The sequence below is a fragment of the Triturus cristatus genome, chromosome 2_2, assembly GCF_964204655.1.
Source record: "Triturus cristatus chromosome 2_2, aTriCri1.1, whole genome shotgun sequence".
NCBI lineage: Eukaryota > Metazoa > Chordata > Amphibia > Caudata > Salamandridae > Triturus > Triturus cristatus.
The window spans coordinates 352,324,614-352,351,102 of NC_140582.1; the positions used below are offsets into that span (position 1 = coordinate 352,324,614).

General features: G+C 47.0%; 1 protein-coding gene across 2 annotated transcripts in view; it reads left to right on the plus strand.

The window, feature by feature from the left end:
* CENPE (centromere protein E) overlaps positions 1-26,489 on the plus strand; it is a 1,911,253-nt gene that overhangs the window by 645,218 nt on the left and 1,239,546 nt on the right. For both annotated transcript variants that reach the window (XM_085641421.1, XM_085641422.1), the window contains exon 34: positions 25,684-25,989. In XM_085641421.1, coding sequence (XP_085497547.1) covers positions 25,684-25,989 — 306 coding nt within the window. The remainder of the gene's footprint in view (positions 1-25,683; positions 25,990-26,489) is intronic.

Sequence of the window (26,489 nt, forward strand, 5' to 3'; positions counted from 1 at the left end):
ATTGGCGACACCTCTGCCTCATCCAGCGCTGGTTGTGTCCCCAGCCAGCGTCAACTCCGGCCTCCACCTCGATATGGACACACTGAGCCGTACCGGCGTCGACCGATACCGGTGCTGACGGTACTTTTGTGCCTCTGTTCTATCCTGGCATTCCTTATCACCCTGAGTGGCAGCCAGAGGAGGGTGAGGAGGACTTGGGAGGGGTCTACTGATCCTCTAGCGGACCAGCAGGAAGAGCCGGACTGGAAAGAGGAACTGGGTGAGGCCAGTGGTCTGGATACATCCCCAGACCTTGGCATACTATCTCCACCTACCGTGGCTTAGGAGGAGGGATCCTCCTACGCTGTGGTGTTGCGTAGGACGGCTGAGGTCTTTGGCCTCAAGCTACCCACGGTGGCAGTCAGGACTAACCTCCTGACTGAGGTGCTTCAACCAGCAGCAGCCTCTTCGGAACCCCTGCTGCCGTTCAATGAGGCCCTCACAGACATCCTTCTGGGCACCTGGTCCAAGCCCAGCACAGGGGCTCCTGTGGATAGGATAATTGCCCAAAGCCACCGCCCTGCCCTGTGCGACCCCACTTCCCTCTCCCAACACCCTACCCCTGAGAGCTTGGTAGTCCAATCCTCAACGTCCAAGGGTGCATTCCCTTCTGCTCTCCCAGATAGGGAATCTAAGAAACTAGATCATTTTGGGAAGAATTTGTTTTCTTCCGTCAGCTTAGGACTGTGGTCGGTGAACACCGCATGTCTCTTGGGCTGTTACACCCACTCTGTGGGGGACATGGTCACGCAGGTGCTGCCACAGTGCCCGGAGGAGGCCCGGGCTGTGCTCTCCCATGCAGTTGCTCAGGGTAGAGATCCAGCTAAGTTCGCCATACAATGTGGGCTGGACAACGCTGACTCGCTAGGCAGGGCGATTTCAACATTGGTAGCCCTGCGACGCTACGTCTTGCTGAGGTCCACTGGCTTTTCGGGTGATGTCCAATCGACTCTTTTGGACATGCCCTTTGATGGCCGTCGCTTTTGTGCCAACAAAGCGGACATCACGCTTGAGCGCTTTAAGGATTCCTGGGCTACGGCCAGATCATTGGGCCTCGCTACCGCCTCTCGCCCGTGCAGTCTGCTTTTTCCCCTTTTGTGGCAACGGAAGGGGTACCCCACCACGTTCTGCTCCGAGCCACAGGCCTGGGCAAGCTGTCCAGCCTCTGCATGGCCCGGGGACGTGGGACTCAGCGTCGTGGGACTAGGGGGCCAGCGGGCGGGCAAGTCTACCAGGGCCCCATCTGCAGCAGTCTCCAAGCTTTCCTAGTCTGACTTTTCAGGGCCACCAGTTGCCAGTGGGTGGCAGAATTCGCCGTCCCCTCCCCCACTGGCACAACATCACGTCGGACAGGTGGGTTTTGCAGATAGTCCCAAGAGGCCACTCCCTCCCTTCGAGATTATCCATCTTTCCATACCACCTGCTTTCGATCGCATGTCGGAGGATCCAAGGGAGCCATCGAGCAAATCCCTGTGCCAGGAGCAGGTCGTGGTTGTTATTCCTACTATCTCCTGGTACCCAAGAAGTACAAAGGCCTGCGTCCTATCTTGGATCTCGGGGACGTCAACCGCTTCTTCCGGTAGGAGAAGTTCAAAATGTTGACATTGGCTCCAGGTCCTGTCTGTCCTCGACCCTAGAGACTGGATGGTAGCGTTGGACTTGCAGGACGCCTATTTTCACATCCCAGTCCGGCCTGCCCACCGGCGTTACCTACGGTTCATGGTAGGCCATGAGTATTTTCAGTTCATCTTGATCCCCTTTGGCCTTACCAGCGCCCCTTGGGTGTTCACGAAAGTGATGGTGGTGGTTGCAGCTCATCTGCGCAGATCAGGGGTTCCAGTCTTCCCCTATCTCGATGATTGGCTGTTGATGGTGAGTTTTCCCCAGGCTGTCGTCTCCCACTTCCAGACTACGGCGGTCCTCCTGCATTCACTGGGGTTCACCATCAACTTGCCGAAGTCACACCTGAATCCCTCTCAGAAGCTCCTTTTCATTGGGCGGTTCTGGACACAGTGCAGGTTCGGGTTTATCCTCTCGAACAGCGAGTCTGGGATATTCGGGCTATGATTCCGATCTTTCAGCCTCTATCCTGGGTTTCGGTTAGAATGACCCTCAGGCTGCTGGGCCTCATGCATCCTGCTGGAGGACCATACCAAGTGGCATATGCAGGCTCTGCAGTGGGACCTGAAGTTCCAGTGGCCACAGCATCGGGTGAATCTCTCATATTGGGTCCAGATCTCGGAGGGCACTGCACACCAACTGCAGTGGTGGCTAACGAACCAGGATTGGGTCAATGGCAGATCCCTCTCCCGTCCCCAACCAGAGTTCATAGTGGTAACAGATGCATCACTTCCGGTGTTGGGCACCATATGGAGTAGGCGGAGATCAGAGGCATCTGGTCTCCGGCGGAGTCCGGGCTCCACATCAACCTTCTGGAGCTCCACGTGATTTGTCTTGCACTGAAGGCATTCCTCCCTTCTGTCAAAGTAGGAATAGTGCAGGTGTTTATGGACAACACCACTGCCATGTAGTATTGCAACAAACAGGGCGGGGTGGGGTCGTGGACCCTCTGTCAGGAGGCCCTTTATCTATGGAAGTGGCTGGAACATCTGGGCATGTCCCTGGTGGTTAAACACCTTGCGGGTTCCTTGAACGTCAGAGCAGACAAACTCAGCCGCCGGTGCATGATGGATCACGAATGGCGTCTTCACTCAGAGGTAGTGCAAGGTCTCTTTCAGCAGTGGGGAGAGCCTTGTTTAGATGTATTCAGCACTGAAGAGAACTTGCAATGTCAGCAGTTCTGCATGTTGGAATTTCCAAGCGGCACTCGCTAGTCAACGCTTTTCGTCGCGAGTGGAGTTGCGGTCTTCTATACGCCTATACCACTTCTGCCCAGAGTGCTGAAGAAGATCAAGCGCAACCGGGCCCAAGTAATTCATGTAGCTCCGGACTGGGCACGAAAAGTCTGGTATCCCGAGCTCTTGACAATGGCCATCGATCCTCCTCTGAAAGAAACATGTTAGTTATAGATTCCTTACTTTAGAATTACGCCCAGTCGTCAGACTGGATCCAGAAAGTTTTATCCTCAGCAGTACCTCTGCATGTCGGAATGTGGCGTCGTCGACTCCGCCTCTGTTGACCCCGCCTCTGTCGTTGGCGTCGTGGTCGCCGGGTTGATGTCGCGGTAGCTACTTAGACGCCGCCCTCTCGCGCTGATGTCCGTTCTTTCTTTTTCCGCGCCATGCAGCACAGATCCGGAGAGAGCGGTACCTCCAGTCACTTTTTGACTGACTTTTTCTCGACTTTTGTCAACTTTGTTTTTGAGTCCATCGACTCCTGGTACACGAGGGATGCCCGGCTTCAAGACATACGGTTCCTGCAACCGAATGATGTTGGTTACAGATCTGCACCGCGTGTGCCTCTTTTGCCTGGAGCGCGACCACGACCCCAAGTCGTGCTCTGAGTGCCGGTCACTGGCGCCAAAGGCTTTGCGGGAGCGGTCCCGAAAGCTGCTTGAGCGCCGGCAGCCGGCTCGGCCCCGTTTCAAGGTCCCGTCGCCCCTGCTGCTGTTCAATGAAGCCCTTACTGACATCCTTTTGGGCACCTGGTCCAGGCCCAACACGGGGGCTCCCGTGGATAGGATGATTGCCCAACGCCACCGCCCGGCCTTGGGCGATCTCACTTTCCTCCTTCAACATCCCACCCCTGAGAGCTTGGTGGTCCAAGCCTCTACCTCCAAGAGCGCTTTCCCTAACTCTCCACCAGATCGGGAATCCAAGAATGTATCATCTTGGAAAGAAAAAAAATTCTTCCGCCAGCTTGGGACTGCGGTCGGTAAACACCGCATGTCTATTGGGCCGTTATTCCCACATTGTGTGGGACACTGTTGCGCAAGTGCTACCTCAGTGTCTGGAGGAGGCCTGGACTGTCCTCTCACAGGCTTTTGCCGCAGGGAGACGCAGTGAAGTTTACCATCCGCTGTGGGCTGGATACCGCAGACTCTCTAGGCAGAACGATTTCCACGTAGTTAGCCCTTCAACGCTACCTCTGGATGAGATCGTCTGGCTTCTCTGGGGATGTCCAGAGCACTCTCGTGGACTTGCCTTTTGAAGGCCTTCGCATTTTTGATGATAAAGCGGATAACGTTCTAGAGCGTTTCAAGGACTCGTGGGCTATGGCCAAGTCCTTGAGCCTCTCCAACCGCCCTACACAGTCCAATTTTCGCCCCTTTCGTGGCTACGAAAGGAGTGCCCCACTACGTCCTGCCCAGAGCCACAGGCCGACGCAAGCTGCACAACCTTCGCACGGCCGGGGATGTGGGAACCACCGCCTTGGCTTCTGGGGGCCAGCGAGCGGGCCAGTCCACCAACCCCCCTCCACCCCCCCCCCTGCTTCAGCCTCCAAACCTTTTTAGTCCGACTATTCAGGCCCATCAATCGCCAGTGGGTGGCAGGATCCACTATCACTTCCCCCACTAGCGCAACATCACGTCGGACAGGTGGGTTTTGCAGATAGTCCGAAGGGGCATCCCCCTCCCCTTCGAGGCTACTCCTCCAGCCATGTACCATCGCATGTCGGAGGATCACCTGGGCCTTCTCCAACAGAAAGCTACGGCTCTCTTGGCCAAGGGAGCCATCACGCGCGATCCTGCCCCAGAAATAGGTGGGTGGTGGTGTTCCCACTACTTTCTGGTACCCAAGAAGGACAAGGGCCCTTGTCCTATCTTGGACCTCAGGAACGTCAACCGCTTCCTCCGGAAGGAGAAGTTCAAAATGTTGACTTTAGCTCGGGTCTTGTCTGCCCCCGACTCTGGAGACTGGATGGTAGTGTTGGACTTACAGGACGCCTATTTTCACTCCGGCGCTTCTGGCGGTTCACGGTAGGCCACGAGCATTTTCAGTTTACCGTCCTCCCCTTCGGCCTTACCAGCGCCCCTCGGGTGTTCACGAAAGTGATGGCGGTGGTTGCAGCTCATCTTCGCAAATCAGGGGTTCCAGTCTTCCTCTATCTTGACGTCTGGTTGTTGAAGGCGGATTTACCCCAGATTGTCCTCTCCCACCTCCAGACTACGGCCGACCTCCTGCATTCGCTGGGGTTCACGGATTCACACCTGATTCCCTCTCAGAAGCTCCTCTTCATTGGAGCAGTTCTGGACACGACAGATTCTGGTCTATCCTCCTGAGAAGCGAGTCCGGGATATTCAGGCTATGATTCCGATCTTTCAGCCCTTTTCCTGGGTTTCTGTCAGGATGACCCTCCGGCTACTGGGCCTGATGGCCGCCTGCATCCTGCTGGTGGATCATGCCAGGTGGCATATGCAGGCTCTGAAGTGGGACCTGAAGTTCCAGTGGGTGCAACATCAGGGGAATCTGTCCGATTGCGTCCAGATCTCGGAGGGCACTGTACACCAACTTCAGTGGTTGCTCACGAGCCCGCATTGGGTCAACGGCAGATCCCTCTCCCTTCCTCAACCAGAGTTCACAGTGGTGACGGATGCATCTGATAGATGCATCTAGCTGCAGGTTCCTTAACTTAGAATATCCCCAGGCGCCAGACTGTATCCGGAAAATCTTTTGCAGCAGCACCTCTGTGGACTTAAGTTTCCTTCTTTTCCGCATGCAACGCGGATCCGGAGTGAGCGGTTCCTCTGGCCTGTTTTCAGGCCCTTGTTCGATGCTTCGTGTCTGGAACAGTGTGCGATGCCCTCAGGCTTTTTGTCTTGTACTTCTTGTTCGCGGCAGATGCCCGCGACGGACCCGCATCTTATCTGTATGTGGTGTCTGGGCGAGCACCACGACTCCACGGACTGCGTCATCTGCCAACACCTCAAGCGGAAGTCCCGGCGGGAGCGCCGGATGAAGCTTCTTTTGGCGCGGCTGTCCCGGTCGGAGTCGTCTCGTCCCACAGCCTCTTCAACGCAGTTACGCCGTCGCTCGCCCTCTGGGGCCGGGGCCGTTGTTCACCACTTCTTGGTAAGTTGTGGCGCTTGTCACCGTGGTCCTCGACCTCGCCTTCATCTGTTGTCAGGGGCACTGGTTCCTGGAACATTCTGGACGTGCGCCCCTGACAGTCGTCCCCCCCCCCCCCCTCTATCTGCCCTATCCGGGTGCGGGGGCGACTCTGGCCCAAATGGAGGCTTATGCCACGGCTTTGCAGGCCTCCCTTGGGTCCTCTCCCGTACCTGGGGCGTCCTCGGGGCCTCCGCTAGCTGTGGGGTCACAGACGGACTCGCCAGTTTGTTCGCCCCCCATCGTCAAATGAGCCCTTGCCCTCCAGGGATTTCGGAGATGTGGTATCGTCAGGGCGCGGTCCGGCTGGGTCCCCCTCTATGATCCATATGGAGTCGTCAGGATGTGGCCCGGCTGGGTCCCCCTCTGACCCATTGCACCCCTGCTGCGCCGTGTAGTCCCGTGGGGCTCCCTGCGGGGTCGCAGGTGGTCGCTGGTGCTCAAAGCCTTGCTGTGTGCACACCTCGTCCTTCTGGGCACTCGGTCGCCTGTCCGGAGCTGGGGTCGGCGCCGTTCCGGCGCCGTAGACTCTCATCCCCAACTCTGCCTCTTTTTTCCGGAGTCGGAGCCTGTTCTGGTTGAGGCTGAGGCGGTGCCGGTGCGGCGCCAGAGGCTTGCCTCCCCTGCTCCGACGCCTTCTCCTTCTTCGGAAGTAGGGCTTGTCGCCTCCCCGGCTCTGCCTCCACTTCTTCCTTTGGAGCTGGAGCCGGTTCTGGTTGATGCTGGTGCGGCACCCAGAGGCTTGCATCCCCGGCTCCGGCGCCTTCTTCTTTGTAAGGGGAGCTTTTTTGTGGACTCTGCGCCGGACGGAGCCTACTTGACGCCGAATGGAGTCGAGTCGGCGCCGGACAAAGCTCGATCGGCGTCTACTAAAGTAGTTTTGGCGCTGCATCGACGCTGAGTTGTTGACTCTTCTCTGGAAGCGTCCGGAGAGAGTTTGGCGTTGCCTTTATGCCCGGCAATGCCGGATGTATTCTTGCCTGTGCCTCCCTTAGAGTAGTGGTTCCGGCAGGATCCCCACCTCCTCAAGAGCACCCGCACTCAGCAGGCTCCTCACCTCCTCAAGAGCCTCATCAGGACCCTCATTCGTCAATGGGACTCCCCTTAGTTGGGCATTGGTCGCCCCCTCACTGTTTTGGGAGGGTAAGCTTACAGCCCTCTCCTACTGATGAGCTACTATTCCCTCCTTGGAGGGCTACCGAGGCTGGTGCAGCTTTCCTCAGAGTGATCTCTTTGGCCACTCGGATTTTGAACATGCAACCGTTTTCGGCGCCCTTGTCTGTGGACCCTTTACTTGATGTCCTTCACCGTGGGTCAGGGAATGTGGAGCCGCTTCTGCCCTTTGAAGCGTCTCTTTATGATACCCTTTTGGGTACCTTGGTTCGGCCAACGTTCAGGTGACCCGGTGGCTCGTTCGGTCTTGCACCGCCACCGTCCTGCTCCACATTATCCGGTCTGCTTATTTGTGCATCCCGACGTGCATGGGTTTGTTTTGCAAACTGCCTTCCTTTCCTTGCCCTGGGTATTGCTTCCTCCCTCCCGGGAGTCCAGGTGGCTTGAGTCATGGGGTTGGAACATCTTTGCCTCCACTAGTGCTGCACTACGGTCACTAAATACAGTGTGTCTCCTGGCTCGGGCTACCTCTGCCCTGTGGGACTCTGCAGAGTCTTTGCTCTCCACCAGCACTGAACGCGCTCGTGTTGACCTACTTCATCTTCTGTGGGATGGCCGTGACCTTGCTGAGTTTACGGTCCGCTCCGCCTTGGATACTGCTGATTTCTTAGGCCGGGCTATGGCTGGTTCAGTTGCCTTGCGGCGCCAAGCTTGGTTACGGGTTAGCGCCTCCTTGCGGGCTCCCCGCCCTCATTAGGCCTGTGTTCCTCAGGTGTTTGTTCTGGAGTGGTACCTTTTCATTTAGCATCTTTTTGATGCATTATGTGTTTTAGGTTGATAGTAAGCCTCAGGTCTTCCTTTCGCATGGTCGGAGGTGATTACTCTTTCATTTAGCATCCTTTGGATGCATTATGCGTTTTAAACTGGCAGTTAACCTACTGTGGCAGTGTTCCACAGATTGTTCCTCTGACTGTGGCTTGCCTTAATAAACGTGTTCCCCGTTGTTGGGGTGTGCATACTCCGTGTGTGGTACTTGTTTGCTATTATATAGTTCTCTTTATGCCAACTGGGTCCAAGAGTCCCTTTGGCCTCTAGGCCTCCTCTGGTGCTCTTATCTGCCGTTGTACGGTGCTCAATGTTGTGCCTTGACGTCATCTTCTATACGTCATGTTATGTTATTTTAGTAGGATTTATAGAGCGCGACGGTTACTCTGAGGTGTCCTGGCGCTATGAGTTGCCTAACCGGAGGAGGAAAGAAGTCATTGAGTAAAGAGCCAAGTCTTCAAACCCTTCCTAAACAAGAGGAGACTGGAAGCATTCCTCAAGAAGAAAGGCAGATAATTCCAAGCCAAGGATGCACCGGCCGTAAAGCTCCTGCCACCCCAGCTGTCCTTTTTAGCAAAAGGCGTCATAACTTTTTTCAGCTAGAGGACCGAAGGGTCCTGGTAGGAACATACCATCTAAATTTATCCTGCAGATATTGTGGACCAAACCCATTAAGAGCCTTAAAAACTGTACAAAGAGCCTTGAAGCATACTCTCTGCTTCACAGGAAGCCAGTGTAGCCTAATTAGTTATTTTTTTTACCCAAACAAATTTCGGAATGCCTGATAACAGCCTCGCAGCAGCATTTTGAGCCATCTGCAGCCTGTTGACCAGATGTGTACAGGTATTCAAAAGAATGTCATTGGTCATTTTGCTTATTTGCTTCATTCACCTCCTTCGGAGGTTTTCAGGGTGTTCATCACTCTTTAAAGGCAGCTTCCGTCTGCCATTACGGCACCAGGTGTGTTCCTCTACAACCATGTTGCATAGTTGTGGCTAGTTTACCCGTTTTTGCTATATATATCTGTAATTGGGTATATATACAAGTTCAATTGGGTACTCTTCTTCCTAACTCTTCACCTCTCTTCGAGGCTGCATGGTCTGCTCCGAAGTCTCCATGTTTCAGGGACCTTTCCAATGATGCATGCGGCGTTACCAAGAAGACCCTTTTTGCGTTCCGCTTACTGGGGTGGTTCCCCGGTTTTACACTACTCCCTTCTTCGTGTTCAGTTAATGAACGATTCTCTCTTCTGGGCAAGGGTTACTTTCCTGCCAGTCGGAGGGTGTGGTCTGACATTCTGCGATTATTCCTCCGTTTCTACGCCTTAGTACTTTGGTGCCTCTGCTGCACCTTCCTTCGGGTGTGCCTTCTTCTTTAAGTTCACCCTATATTATATCAGCGGGGCATGTCTGATGGCTCTTCTAATGTCAGTCGTCCTAGATCTACACCCTGCCTTTGTATTACTGCTGCCTGGTCGAGCAGCCTTATGCTTATTTTAGCTTCGCGACCCTATGGTCTCTGTTAAAAGTAATGGGGTAACCCAGTGACCCTCAGAACCTGGGTGTGTACATAGAGCAAAAATATTGGTTCTGTTGGGAGTACGCTTAATTTGAATGACATTAAATGTTTTTAGATAGCTATTGGATTTTTTTGCTTAATCACTTTCATACACACACATATAGAAATCATTAATTTGAAAAAACTGAGAGATAAGTTTCCTTTTTTAAACTATATTTGAATCCACATATATATTATTACTGTACAGGACTGACCAAAAAACATATAAATCACGACATATATAATGACCAACAATGCATAATAACATAACAATTGACATACATTACATCAAACTGAATACACGCAAATTTAAACAAATATGTGTTTTGAATGAAGTTGATCCAAGGTAAATTGCATATAACACCACAGCATATATCTTCTATTTTTCAAATGATGAAATTGCATGGACCAATCTGATGAATAACGTCGACGTTTCGACCCTAGATTAATGTGTAAGTTTGTACGCATCAATGGCGGGTCTTCCTCAGGACAATAGTCTAAATGTCAGCCTGTAATGACAAAACGTATAATCACAAGGTCTGTATGTGTGTGATTTGTATTAAAACTAGAGCACGTGTAAAAACTAGGGCTCACCTGAAGGTTCGGAAAATTAATCAATCCTAATGTCACATTTGATAAATTCAATGAACTTCGATCTTCGTCTGTTCAATATTTACTCTACGATAAATAAAGAAGAATAACCATATTGAATGGTCATGTATAGTATTCACAATCAATATTGTGAACGTCTAGCATCAGCCACATACCTTAGAAATTGAGCAGTCACAAGTCGTGGGACGGTGCCGTCAAAACGATCACCGAAATCTAAACACGGGGAAAAAACGAACTGAAATAAGTCGCTATTACCTTAATATATAGTGACCTGATAGTTAAAACTCACAAATTTCACCCCAGTAGAGTCCAACCAATTACCAGACTTTAATCGAAAATTCCTTTAAAGAACAGACACTGATGGACGACTGAAAAGTCGTAAACAGAGTCACAGCCTTAATCCTGAAGGAGGCCGTTCTTGTCGTTGTCATATGAATAATAATAATTTGTTTCAAACAATGGAAATTCAAGTCTACTATTAAACGTTAGAATACAAGTACATCTACGGTGCATTCTCCACCGGGCCATGTGTCATACCAGCCCTATACTCAAAACAACATACTTGATTACTCACTCGGAGCGCAATGAGTCAGCTTCCAGTTCTCGACGCGCCGGACAAGAAATGTTCGAACGCGAGAAAAGGAATCAGCCGTTTTTATACGTGTGCGTGATCAAGGCGTCGGCTACTCGTAAGACATGACATGGATTGTCATACCTTGATTTCAACTGATCATTAAACCATGTGACATCCCGCTAGCCTGGGTTATTATCAACACGTTCATAAAGCAGTAAGAATCATTTATAAAATCTCGGTGACACAATTATAGTCTCTCCCCATGTGTGGGGAGGTGTGTTAATTAAGTGAGGGATCCAACTGTATACAACATTTGTTATTGCAAAGTTCACAGTGCAGTGGATTCCAGAATGGGCATATGTATGGCTTTCCGCTAAACCTGCATACCGTTATGATAAGGCAAGTCGGCACACAAACGGTTTAAACAATGATCACCTGTTTTTAAGTAATGGAAATTCAAGTCTACATTTAAACGTTAGACTGCGAATACATCTACGGTAAACTCCCCCACGGACAAGGTGTCGTATCAGTCCTATACTCAAAACAGCATGCTCGAATACTCACTCGGAGCGCAGTAAATTAGCTTCCAGTTCTCAACACGCCGGACAAAAAATGTTCGAACGCGAAGGAAAGATCCCGCCGTTTTTATACGTGTGCGTAGCCAAGACATCGGCTACTCGTAAAACATGTAATGGACTTTCGTTTCTTGATTTCAACTGCTCGTAAAGCCATGTGCCATCCCGATATCCTGGGTTATTGTCAAGACGCTCATAGAACAATAAGGATCATTTATAAAATCTCGGTGACACATTTATAGTCACTACCAATGTGTGTGGAGATATGTTGGTTAAATAAATAAGGGAACCGACTGTTTACAACATGTTCCCTTACACAATTTGTGGTACAGTGAATACCAAACGTGGCCTATGCATGGCTTTATGCTAATCCTGCATACAATATGTGTAACAAGTATCACGGACCACTACATGAAGGGCGTTGTCAATAAAATTCATCCATGCTTACATAGATATATCTGTATGGTTTAACATATCTTGTAGGGAGGTCTATATTGTCATAAAAACAGAGATTTAGATACTCACATTAGTAATTGTCACGATACTCAGTAAGGTTGGTTACAACTTAAACAAATCAAATATTAGATTACAGATAAGGCCACAGTTGTATTTGGGCAGGGGCTCAAGTGACAACACCAATTATATTTGAAAGATTCTTATCAGATGTACAGGTTACATTTCAAAATAAGTTGAAAGCCACAACATCAAGACTATATCCATTACAGCTTGCTCATCTGGATGTGGGTCTCCTCGTGTTCATTAAGACCATGATTAACCGTTTCGAGGACATGTATCCAACGACATTCCTTATAATTAAGGGAGCCTGCCACGCTACCGCCTCTCTGGTGTATAACAATTTTTTTAATCACCCACCACTCAATTTGTTCATGAGTATGGCCTAGCCTGGAGTAATGTTCTACAAGGGGAGCTCCCTGTGTCTTGCATTTTACTCTACTTACATGTTGAAGAATTCTATTCTTCACTTTTTGGGTCGTTTGTCCTACATAGATAAATCTACACGGGCATCTGATTGCATATATTACATTTTGGCTATTACAGTTTGTAAATTGTTCAAGGCCATATGTTTTGCCCCGATGCACAAAGTTATCTCCAAATATGGTGTATTGACAAGCTTTGCAATGACTACATCTATGATGTCCAGTTATGGGTGGTAGATTGAATTGTGATCTAATATCTGGTTGGGACGGTGGTTCTAAATATGACGACACCACATGGTCTTTAACGTTCTTAGCACGTTTAAATGCAAATAAAGGTGGTTTGGGCATTTTAATTTCAGGACCCACCAAGTTCCAATACTTTCTGATCACCTTTTTGATCTCGTTGCTGCGGGTGTTAAAGGTGGTAACGCATACTAGCTTGTCCATTTCTTGGTTCTTCGGTAATATCTCAAGTAAGGTTTCCCTCGGTCTGTACCAGGCTCTTTTTCTGGCTCTGTTAAGGAGTCCTTTTGGATATCCTCTCTCCCTCAGTTTTGCAATGAGGATGTCGGTTTCCTTGAAGTAGTCACCTCTTCTGCTACAATTGCGACGTAGCCGCAAAAATTGGCCATATGGGATGTTATCCCTGAGATTCCTAGGGTGATGTGAATGGTATTGTAATAGGGTGTTCCTATCTGTGGGCTTTTTTTATAGATTCATTACTATTTTACCATTCTCTTCCTCCAATGTCAAATCTAGGAATGGAATCGAATCCTTGTTGTAAGTTCTGGTGAATTGAATGTCGGTGCTGCAGGAGTTGAGCCAAGTCAGGAATGATGTCAATTGGTCTACGGATCCTGTCCAAAGCATGACAACATCGTCAATATATCGCTTCCAAGCTGATATATTGTTAAGGTATGGGTTTTGGTTCGAGTAGATGTTCTTGTCCTCAAAGTGGTCCATGAACAGGTTCGCTAGGCTTGGCGCGAATCCAGCGCCCATCGCTACACCTTTACACTGGTAATAAAAGACATTCTGAAAGATGAAATAATTTTTCGTCATCGCGATCCGTAGAAGTTGTACCAAAAACTCAGTGGGGATCCAATGGGGTTTTGGGCGAGTATCCAAAATACTACTGATGACTTCAATTGCTTCTTTTTGTGGGATACTCTTATATAGTGAGCACACATCCAGTGTGACAAATAGTTGTATAGATTTGTCAAACGGTTGGTCTTCAAACAACTGAATGGTGTGCATAGTGTCACGAAGGTACGATCTTGTTTCCTGTACAAAAGGCTGTAGAAAACTGTCAAGGTATTGATTCAGGGGCTCCAACACTGATCCACATCCGGATACGATTGGCCTTCCCGGCGGTTTATGTAGATTTTTGTGTATTTTGGGAATTGTATATATTGTAGGGATCCTCGGATTGATTTTATTGAGGAACTTACATTCAGGTTCCGAAAGAAAGCCTTCCTCCAACCCTCGGTTCGTAAGGTCTCTAATCAGTTTAGCGATTTCTTTAGTAGGGTCACCAGGGATACGAGCATAACTTGTTGTACAGCTGAGTTGTTGGTTGATCTCATATACATAGTCCTCTGTATTTTGTACCACCACAGCTCCCCCCTTATCTGCAGTTTTAATCACGATCAACTTATTTTCATTAAGTGAATGGAGGGCGAGTCTTTCCTCTTTTGTGATGTTATGTCTAATGTATTTCGTATTACTCAATAAATCCATAACCTCACTCACAACAATTTTTTCAAAGGCTATGATTCTTTCGTTCATTAGGTACCCAGCTGGTGTAAATGTAGATGCCGGACGGAAGTCTGTTGCCGCTATCTTCTTGTTATAATCACCTTTCTTTAAGAAATAGTGCTTTAAACGAATTTTTCTGAAGAATTGCTGCAATTCCAGTTTGATGTTAAACGAATTTGGTATAGTGGTAGGTACAAAAGACAACCCTCGTGCTAGTACGTCATGTTCAGCCTTGCTCAAAGTATAATTTGAGATATTCACAATGGGATCTTTTTGATTGTCAAAACAAGATGGAACAACTTCGACTTCATTTATCAATGTGGGAGTTACCAACGATACGTCTGTCGTCTGGTTCGGATTTCGCCATGGTTCTGAGGCGGCTGCGTTTGAAAACGGACTCTCGTGTTGCCACGTTGATTGCCCTTCCCTTGGTTCCATCTCGGAGGTCTCCTCCAATTCTGGTCCCGACTGGTCCAGATGGGTTCCCCTAAAAAAGGAGAAGATGAAGTAGAAGGGCCAAAGTTATCTTGATATGTAGAATGTGATTGATATATTGGTCCCTGTTGATGACTCGATTCTTGTGGCTGAAACCGTGGTCCTGAAGAGTAAGTACGTAAGTCTGAACTTGTACTGGGTTGGTCTAATTCGTTGTCTGACCCACTGCCAAAGGAAGAATTTGAAAAAGTGGCAAACCTTCTTGTATTTTGTCTATTGCGATTAGTGAAGTATCCTTGCGCGTCCTGAGTGTAATAGTCGTCGCATATGTAAGGATACGTAATCTTCTTATCATATAGCCTGATATCTTTGGCCAATTTTTCCAGTTTTTTATTTAATGTTATGGTTTTGAATTCGGCTGTGGCCTTTTCAGCTCTTTCCAAGGCCTCCCTTGCGTTCTTTAATCCTTTGTCTTCCAGAATCTCCTTTTTAAGGTCAGCTATTTCTTGCATCAATTTTTTGACATATTCCAGTGCAGTTTCCACCCCCAACACCATCCAGTGTCGGGAGCAGTTGTTGGCCACAAAGCTGAAACCCTCACGGAATTTAGGTAAATAAATAAAAATCGCTGGTTCGTTGCGTACTTGTAATCCCTTCGGTATGATGTTTGCTTGCAGATATTTTGTCAACAAATGGCCATGCAGACGAGTACGTATTAGCTTCTTCTCTAATCTCTCTAATTTTGACAATTTATCATTCAATGTAGTATCTATTGGAGTTAGGCCTGTGCCTAAATAGTCAAATTCTGTCTGTTCTTGTATCAGTTTGTTGATATAGTCCTCACTATAAGACAGTGTTTCTTTCTCAGACATAATATGATTTTTTCATAAAGTCAATAAATGACGAAAGACCCTCGCAGGTGATAACCTGCACCAGATAACCATTAAAAGTAATGGGGTAACCCAGTGACCCTCAGAACCTGGGTGTGTACATAGAGCAAAAATATTGGTTCTGTTGGGAGTACGCTCAATTTGAATGACATTAAATGTTTTTAGATAGCTATTGGATTTTTTTGCTTAATCACTTTCATACACACACATATAGAAATCATTAATTTGAAAAAACTGAGAGATAAGTTTCCTTTTTTAAACTATATTTGAATCCACATATATATTATTACTGTACAGGACTGACCAAAAAACATATAAATCACGACATATATAATGACCAACAATGCATAATAACATAACAATTGACATACATTACATCAAACTGAATACACGCAAATTTAAACAAATATGTGTTTTGAATGAAGTTGATCCAAGGTAAATTGCATATAACACCACAGCATATATCTTCTATTTTTCAAATGATGAAATTGCATGGACCAATCTGATGAATAACGTCGACGTTTCGACCCTAGATTAATGTGTAAGTTTGTACGCATCAATGGCGGGTCTTCCTCAGGACAATAGTCTAAATGTCAGCCTGTAATGACAAAACGTATAATCACAAGGTCTGTATGTGTGTGATTTGTATTAAAACTAGAGCACGTGTAAAAACTAGGGCTCACCTGAAGGTTCGGAAAATTAATCAATCCTAATGTCACATTTGATAAATTCAATGAACTTCGATCTTCGTCTGTTCAATATTTACTCTACGATAAATAAAGAATAATAACCATATTGAATGGTCATGTATAGTATTCACAATCAATATTGTGAGCGCCTAGCATCAGCCACATACCTTAGAAATTGAGCAGTCACAAGTCGTGGGACGGTGCCGTCAAAACGATCACCGAAATCTAAACACGGGGAAAAAACGAACTGAAATAAGTCGCTATTACCTTAATATATAGTGACCTGATAGTTAAAACTCACAAATTTCACCCCAGTAGAGTCCAACCAATTACCAGACTTTAATCGAAAATTCCTTTAAAGAACAGACACTGATGGACGACTGAAAAGTCGTAAACAGAGTCACAGCCTTAATCCTGAAGGAGGCCATTCTTGTCGTTGTCATATGAATGATAATAATTTGTTTCAAACAATGGAAATTCAAGTCTACTATTAAACGTTAGAATACAAGTACATCTACGGTGCATTCTCCACCGGGCCATGTGTCATACCAGCCCTATACTCAAAACAACATACTTGATTACTCACTCGGAGCGCAATGAGTCAGCTTCCAGTTCTCGACGCGCCGGACAAGAAATGTTCGAACGCGAGAAAAGGAATCAGCAGTTTTTATACGTGTGCGTGATCAAGGCGTCGGCTACTCGTAAGACATGACATGGATTGTCATACCTTGATTTCAACTGATCATTAAACCATGTGACATCCCGCTAGCCTGGGTTATTATCAACACGTTCATAAAGCAGTAAGAATCATTTATAAAATCTCGGTGACACAATTATAGTCTCTCCCCATGTGTGGGGAGGTGTGTTAATTAAGTGAGGGATCCAACTGTATACAACATTTGTTATTGCAAAGTTCACAGTGCAGTGGATTCCAGAATGGGCATATGTATGGCTTTCCGCTAAACCTGCATACCGTTATGATAAGGCAAGTCGGCACACAAACAGTTTAAACAATGATCACCTGTTTTTAAGTAATGGAAATTCAAGTCTACATTTAAACGTTAGACTGCGAGTACATCTATGGTCTCTGTAGCGGTTTGCTCTGTGCATGTTTCTGTGGTGGCCTGCATCAGCGTGCTTAAGATTGTTACTGATCGCCCCTGTTCCCCCTTTTGGGAATGGGTGTGCACTTGCATGTTTCTTGTCTCCGCCTGATGTTCTAAAAACATAGCTAATTTCGATCTCTTGACCTTTGGTTCTTGCCTGTAGCCCCTCCGGCCTTCCTTCCGTGGGCTAGCCTGGCAGGCTCTGGTTGCATCTCCATGTTTCTTCTCAACCTTTGGTCGGTGTTAAAATAGTGCGCCATTACGCTGAGAGTGGTCATTCTTCCTCTCTTTCTTTTGTTCTGGTATAAGGCTGGTGCCGGTTCTACCTCTCATGCTTATACAGGTATAGTGTAGCACCATTTTGGCATTTTTGGGATGTCTTGCATCCCGTTATTTTTTGCTCTTCCGAGCTCTTTGGGTTGTTGTCTGGCTGTTCCGCCACAGCCTTTCCCATTGTCCATCACTCTGTTGTTGTCTCAAATGCTTGGTGCTTTCTGTTGTTCTGTCGCAGACCCACCTCCCCCTTGGGGTATGGCTGTGGTATCTATTCTAAGTTAAGGAATCTGCGGCTAGATGTCTCTATCAGATGTATGAGTTACTTACCTTTGGGAACGATGTATCTTGTAGGGACGTCATCTAGCCGCAGATTCCTTAACGCCCACCCAGCCTCCCCATTCTGCGAGGACCTTGCCAAGTGGAGTTCTCCGCTGGCCCCTTTTTCAGCTGCCATTGGTTTTTCTCTCATGGGTGCTCACATTGATGCGTCCCTTTGAGATTTGCCATAATACAGCTGACTCCTTTTCAGGGGTTTCTGTTACCATAATACAGCTGACTCCCTCTTAAGGGTTTCTTACCTGTAACATGATGCCTTTTAATTAACTGTCACAAGGAGATTCATCTTAATATTCTTCTCTTCTCCTGCTGCCTTCCTTCCCTCCCTCCCACCTTCTCTATTGGCTCAGGGTTCTGGTCTCCTCTACAGTCATCATCTTTGGGGATCTGTTGACCTCTGTTTCAGACCTCCATTACTATAGGGGCAGTGCCAGTCTTTTCATACCTTCCTGCGGTGGACTGTTCTCTCTGTGCTCCGTTCTTGCTCGACGACACAGTTCTCCATGGTACTGACATTCTAGTTCTGTCTGTTGTTCTGCATGGTAATAACAGTCTATTTCTGTCTGTTGGGATACTCTTCCCTTGTTGCACTTGGGAAGGGTCTTTGCTTAGCTTACGGGGTTCTTTCTCACAGCTTTTTCACTTATATGTAGGCAGTGTCTAATTCTGTCTTTTACGGTGGTGTCTTGCACCATCCTCCTTCTTTATTCACGGATTGTCATCCCTCGCACACTGTTCCCATACTTTCACAGTTTTTTTGTTGGTGGGTCCGTGTTGTCGCGCGCGGAACCCAAAGAGTCAACTCTGGGCTTCCCTTCCTTCCCTGGACCCGGAGCGACTCTCGCCCAACTTTTTACATTTTACGAGGTAATGCATGTCATCTTTGGGCGTCCCGAACCCGCCGGCTCGACTTCGGGCCCCACGGACTCGGTTGGGGGGGCCTAGGCCTTCTCCACCGTCAACTCCGGCCACAGCGCCGCAGATCCCCACCCCCCCCACCCCCTGGATCCAGTCCTGGACCAGGATCGGCGCCGGTTGACCATATTACACCTCCACCGGCACCGCTTTCTCTGGCACCGCACCTGATGCCGGTTGAGCCCCCAGCCAGTGTCGACCCCGGCCTCCATCCTGATGTAGACATGGAGCCGGACCGGAGTCGCCAGAGGGCGAAGCAGAGTGGGGTTTTTGTGCCACTGTTCACTCCTGGGGTCCAGATTCCTTAACTTAAAATATCCCCAGGCGCCAGACTGGATCCATAAAATCTTTTGCAGCAGCACCTCTGCGCGCCAGGGGACGGCGCCACAGGACCCCGCTCTGACCTCGTCCACGTACGTGACGTTAGCGAGGTCATATGTGTCCCTCCCGGCGTGCAGCAAAGACTGTGGATCCCCTTTCTGCCCTTCTTTCTGAGGTTCTCATGTTCCTCCTTTCTTTGGCCCAGCAGGGCTCTGCTCTGGGCACTATCAAGGGCTATCTCTCGGCCATTTCTGCCTTTCTTAGGCTTACTGATCAGCCTTCTCTCTTCAAGTCCCTGGTTGTAAATAGATTCTTAAAAGGCATTACTCATCTCTTTCCTCCTATTCCCTTCGTAATGCCTCAGTGGGACGTGTAATTGGTCTTGACCTATTTGATGTGCGCTCCCTTTGAGCCGCTTCAAGGTCTGTCCTCTTAGACTCTTAACCCTCAAGACTGCATTCCTGGTGGCCATTACATCTGCCAGAAGAGTGAGTGAGCTCCAGGCTCTTTCTTCCAAGCCTCCTTTTCTGTCTGTACATCCGGACAAGGTTGTCCTGAGAACTCTTCCATCCTTCCTTCCAAAAGTGGTCACCTTCTTTCATATTGGGCAAACCATCACTTTGCACACCTTCTTTCTGCCGCCACATCCTTAGAGAGAAGAAGAGATCCTCCACAGTCTGGACCCAAAACTTGCATTTTACTTCTATCTGGATCGCACTAAACGGTTCCGGGTGGATGACCAGCTATTTGTTGGCTACGTGGGTGCCAAGAAAGGTTGGGCTGTACTCAAGCGTACCATCTCCAGATGGATCATTTTGAGTATTGAAGCCTGCTATTCTCTGGCAAAAAAGGAGCCTCCAGTGGGGCTGCACGCCCATTCCACCAGGGCAACGGCAGCCACTACTGCTTTGGGTCGGGGAGCCCCTCTGAATTACATTTGTCAGGCAGCTACGTGGGCATCATTGCACATGTTTACTAAGCACTACTGCCTGGACATCCAAGTCCGGAGAGACGGCTTCTTTGGCCGTTCTGTTCTCCAGGACTTTCTGGTGTGAATATAGTTCGCAGAGCCACCTCTGGGGTTGGTATTGCTGGGGTATCTATTCTAAGATAAGGAATCTATAACTAACTCTTTCAGATGAACAAGTTACTTACCTTCGGTAACGATATATCTGTAAGAAACATAGGTTAGTTATTGATTCCTTACCGCTCCACCCATCCTCCCCATTCTGCGATCTGACTTCTAGGGTTAAGGTCATCCTTTTAGGGCCCTAGTTTTGTGCACCAGTGGTCAGTGTCTTGCATGGCTCTGCGTTTCTGGCGCGGAAAGTCGTGTACAGAACTGACGTCTGCGGGCCACGACCTCGACACCACCTTCTGACGCGCAGAGGTACTGCTGACTAAAAATGTTCTGGATCCAGTCTGACGCCTGGGGGTAATTCTACGGTAAGGAATCTATAACTAACCTATGTTTCTTGCAGATATATCGTTACCGAAGGTAAGTAACTTGTTCGTTGCACCTACCTACCTACCAAGGGTTGTGCTAGACCCTTAACAACCCAACCCTAAGTTCAGTAGAACTTACTTATTCTAAGCTGTATTATATGTGCCTAATATTAGTGATGGTTTTCCAATTATCCACACTAAGATTATCTGGTAAAACAATGCAGACTTGAATCCCAACCGCTGCACACCAATGTGAAAAGCTGGCTTTTTTATATGATGCACACTTATGTAAGTGGGCACCCTGCACCAATCCAGACAACCCTTATGGTGATTTTAGTGGGCTTAGAAAACCTTAGAAAGGTCTCTAAGTGGTAGCTGTGGAGAGCAGCTTTCAGGCTTAGACCAGAAGGAGTGTAAAGTATCCTGGTCCACAAGGTATCCACGGGTGGGGTGGCTTCTGTCTTCCACTGGGTTTCTTCAGGGTCCGCTGGGAAGGGTCCTTCTTTAAAATTGCAACCTTGACTGACCCATTTACTTGTATTGAATTGTATCGGAATTTACAAATTTGCCCGCTAAAGCCTGAATGACTTAGTATCCACACCTCAGCCTACATCCTTTGATATTGATACACTAGATGAGGAATCTGTGGTTAGAAATATCTATCTAAAAAAATGTTAATTGCCTTTGGTTATGCTTTTTCTGGTGTTCGCTCTGTCTGACTGCAGGTGCCTCATGGTCCTCCTTCCTCTGCCTGTCAAATGGTTTTTAGTAGTTAACAAGGTTCGAAGTAAGATAATGCACACGGTCATAGTTTACAATCTGGCAGACATGCTCTGCATCGTAGGATGCAGAAAAGAGCAACAGATAGATTGACATTGGTGTTCTGGGAAGGCACCTGTATTAATCTCCGTGTCAAAGTTGGCAAAAGGGCAACTGTGACAAGTTCAAAGTGTTCCTGATTCAGTCTGGTACCTAGAAATAGTCACAAGGTGAGAATTCTGTGATTAAAATTCTGGTAGAAAGGTCTTTTTCTGAATGCAAATAACTTTGAAGGAAATATCACACAAAACAGATTGCAAACTGCTAAGATTTTCAGAGCATCTTCTTAGTCATGAACACATGACAGATGTTTCTAATTTTCTTTTTTCTGCCCCAACCCCCATTTGATGGATGGGGACAAGTGGGACGTAATTGGTTTAGTTTAAAGGTTGTCTTTTAATTGAAATCATCCTATAAGTAATAAACAATACATCATATATTGCTGAAATGTGACAAAACACCCCTTATCACAAAATATAAACCCAAAATAGGTGGGTCTTGAATCATAAATAAATAAAAAATTAAAATATGCCAAGCATTTTGTAAGGATTCTATACAAAGGGTTTTAGGAAACTGGGTTTTTGTTGCCCCCCCCCCCCCCCCCCCCTCCCCCCCTTTTGCCTGGTACTTTATCCAACATGACTAAGTGCCCTGGGTTCCTGCTTACCAGGTCCCAAGTGCCAGTGTTTTTCCCCAAAAGAAGACAGCTGGTCAGGTGATCCCCAGTAGGCCAGGCATTTAGCACGTCTGCAAGTCCCTACTAAGTGTACATAGGTACTAAAGAGGGTCACTAAGAGCTGCAGCACATTTTGTGCCACTAAGGAACCCAGCACCAAATCTATGCAGACTGCCACTGCAGGATGCATGACAAGGTGCTCTAAAAAGTGAAAACAGGACATGGCACACACCCTGTGTACCATGTCCCCTAAACACCGCCTGTAATATTTGTAAGTCACCCCTACAGCAGGACTGCCAGCCCTAAGGCAGGGTGCATTATTTTACATGTTAGGACATATCTGCATGAACAGATATGCCCCTGTAATGTCTACTTCCCTTGCTGGATATTACAAGTGAGCAGGGACGCCATCTTTAGGTATGTACTGGACACTAGTCAAAACGAGTTACCCAGCTACATAATGGCTTCGCCGAAACATATGGTGTTTGGTATCAAACACCTTATATTAATAAACCCACACTAGTTCCAGTGTTGGATTTGTTAATACATGCACCCAGAGCGTACCTTAGAGGTACCCCCTGAACACTACTAGTCCTCTAGTGTGCTGGATTACTGGTGCTGTCCAGCCTGCCACCACAGACTAGTTTCTGACTCCCAGGGGTGAGAGCCCATGCTCCCAGGTGGTCAGGAACAATTCCTGATCTGGCAGGAGGTGTTCTCACCTCCTTCAAACGGGTTGGCTAGTAAATTAGCATTTCAAGGCAGGGAGCTTCAAACAGGACACTGGCTTTGATATGCAACCCTGGCTTCCCCAGACTGGAGAAATGCCACCTCCTGCCCTGGGCTCATTTGGCATCCGGAAAGGCGGGAAAATTAGCTATGCAGGAGGCGTGTTGAGCTGCCAGGCTGAATACAACTCTAGGGTTGGCAGCCTGAAGTGAACACGAAGATAGGAATTCCACCATCTTATGAGTGGTGAAATTGGTTATTCTGGGACAGGATGCTGCCCACTCCCCTAAGGAAGTGGCCATCCAGGGGGTATAGTGACCCCAGGGGTAAGTAGTCCTATGAATACTACCCCTCACTCCCCTTAACACTCCTAAATTGAGTATTTATGGGCTGATACCAGGACATCAGATTCAACGGACACTAAGGAGTGGACAAAGAAGAGAGCTGACGGGAGAACAGAGGAGCAACTACTGACTTGACAGCAACCTTGGCATACTGCCTGCTGCCCCCCACAATCGTGAAGAAACAGACTTTCTAGTGTCATGCTGCATCCAAGAAACCTGGAGGACTGCCAGTAATTCGCAAATCACCAGAAAACTCCTTTGTAAAATAGGATCTACTCGCCTGCAACCACAGGCAGAAGATGCAAGGTCCAGTTCACCGCCCTGCCGGTACCGGCACTACCGATGCTGTAGCTGCCTAGGAAGAGGTCACTGTGTCCTCCCAGGTCCAATCTGTCCTCCCTCCAAGTGTGGGGACACCAGAAGGCACACAGGACCAATACCCGAGGTACTGGACCCCTTCCACAGCTTGTGTCCAGCCCAGACACCAATGGTGAGGAAACCCTATCTGCACGTTGAGGGACTTCAGGAACACATTGAGAGTGGCCCAGCTGTCCTGTTTTCCCCTTTTCTGCAAGGTCAAGCCAAAGGGTGATTTCCTGACCGCCCCCCCCTCGAGACCTCAGAGCACTTCTGCACCCGAGCCTCACAGCGTTAGTCCGAAAGAGATTATTTTGCCCAAAGGGTCCTTAGACCCACAAGAGGTGAGCCCTCTCTTGAGTGTGTCCAGACTGGACCTAACATCCTGAAGAACAGTCCTGTAAGTCTCTGCTAAGTGCCTGAACGCAATATGTTTTCCTACCCATAGGATATCATTACTGATCCAAAAATTGCAGTCAACTTTTGAAACATATAAAAATTCATATCTCAAAGTACTTACCCAATTCCGATAATCTTGCTATCTAAATTCATATAAAAAATCTGTTAGTTTTATAAATTGGTGTCGGATTTCTTTCTTGATGCGATTCTCACTGCCTTTGTTTGTGCAATAAATGCTCTGATAAGCCTAACTTCTCGCCCACATGACCACAAAAGTGAGCGTTTGGGTTGTCATTTGTGCCTCTGTAAGCCAACTGGGGTTTGCCTGGACTCTACACAGTGTACCTTGTTTTGTTCTACTATATAGAGAACCAGCTTCCTACAAGGATGAAAAATATTAAAGTAATTGGCTTCTATATTCACTTGGGCTCACAAAACTATTGGCTAACTTGATTTTGTGAGGCAAAGCCATGTCCTTATTTTCTTTTTAGGGCATTTTCAGTTTTTTCATTGCCACTTAGTCAATCATTTAAGGCATGGCAACAACCCTTTGTGATAAAGACCTAAGCCATTTTTTATAGTGTATAGGAAGGGGTATATGCAGAAGATATAAATAAACAAGCCATGTGAGTTCCTGCAAAGGCAACAGCTTTTAGTGCAGCTGTTGAGTGATAGCCAGGAATGTCAAAATTCAATAGTCAAATTAGTGAACGCATAAACTGGTGCATTGTCTCCTAAGATAGAAAAGGAGATAAATTATTTGATAGTCTCTTCTCAAAAATTGCCAAAAATATTATTTTAAAATGTATTTTTGCTCATGTAATTGATGTCGCTGACCAATAAGGCTTTGAACTGTTTTTTTTATCAACCAATTTAAAGCTTACCAAAGATTCCTATAAAGATTCTTAAAGTAGTGTGGCCGGTGCCATATTTAGATATTCTGACCATGGAGAATATAGGTTATACTTACCTGGTGGCACTTGCAAAATTTTTGATTGTAAAGTTTTTATGCCTACACGACCTATTGAATAGCGGCAAGCCGCAACTGTGACATCAATTTAAATGATGGCTGGTGGAAATTAAACTTTAATCTCATTTGTCTTTGATGGAATTCGATAAACCATCGATCAACCTAAAGGACTTGTATTGTATTCTGGAAGTTGTTAGTCTTTTGCTGATGTGGTGGCATCTTTACAACCTTATTGAACTTTATTTAATGAATTAAGGAGAGTAGGAAATGCCCATTGTAAGGAGTCGTGTGGTGACTTTTCCTATGACATTGTTGTTATTCTTGTGCTCAGGACCTCCTTTCTGAAGTAATTCTTTCCTGTTGTATGTTAAACTATGCGATCTTCTCCATTCGTTTAGTGTAGTAATCCCTGCTACAAAGGACCATTCCCTGCCTCTCCCTTTCTGTTACTGCCTCCTGGCAATTGTGTATACCAGTTGGGTTTGCTTCTGGTGCTGAATGTTGATGTCTGTACTCTGGACTCTGTGGGATCCTCAATAGCCTGTTGAACTGGGCATCTATACGCTTGACACCCTGAGCCGTCTCTTACATCCCAAAAATAAGTAATGGACCAATGTGTATTATGACTCAGTGGCATATTGAACATAAGTATAAAGTTACATTTTATGTTTCATCTATGTGGATCGATTTCCATTACTTGAAAAGGTGGCTACTGGATACTCCCTCTCACTTCAGTCTTACGATAATTAGTTCTTTCATACATTTATAGGACCCCATTTACTTGTAAAAATTGTCAATGGTAACAGTTGCTATTTTAGACAAACACAGCAGACTTTGAAAACAAATGAAATGAGTTAATAAAAAAGGAAGTCTAATTAAAATATGAAATCTTACACTTCCTTTTACGAAATATGGCATGGGCCTCTTTCTTTTGTTACACTCCCTGCCTACTGTTAATTATTATTATTTTCTTCAGTTGTCGTCTTTTGCGGAAGAGCTGCAACTGAAAACTCAAGAAAAAGAACATATTGTGTTGGAAAAAACTGAACTGCAGCAGAGATTGACTTCAGAAGTGCAACAGCTGGAAGAACAGTTGAATGCAAGCAAGACTGCTCTGAAAATCTTGGAGGGTGAAAAAGGTGAAATTGTGCAGCAGCTCCAGGATCTTCAGCAGGCTGCTGCAGCCTTTACCCAAGAGAAACATGAACTGCAGCAAATGCAAGACAGTCTAATAGCAGAAAGAGACCACTTCAAAGAGGCACTGGAGAAGAATATTGTGCAGGTAACTTTTTTTCTGAATATGTGGCTCAGAATTGACTGTTATATGATGAACCGAAGCTTTGAGCGTTTAATATCTGCTTATCCTGTAATCTCAAACATTGCAAACGACATTTGATATTTTAGTGTACTTTGTTTCATTCGCAGAAACTATGATTTGAACTATTTACACATGGTCATGCTGTCATTTGACAAATATTTTGCACATTTAATATATTTATGTTTTTCCACTTCTAATGGATGCTTCTACCTTCAGATCTCTCGTCTCTTGAGTCCAGACTGGATCTGGAAACTTTGTAATAGCTTTTCTGTTCTGGTAGATGCTGCCACAACTCCAATTTGGCCCCAGATACCACTGGGGAAATGTCATGGAGCTGCACAAGATGCCATTCCTGTGCACCAGTGTCCATTCCTTTTTTGGGGGGGGTCATCCTCAATGGGGATCCAGAGTTGCTGTCCAAGGAATGTTTGCCAAAATAATATTTTTGCAGTGTTAAGAATAGA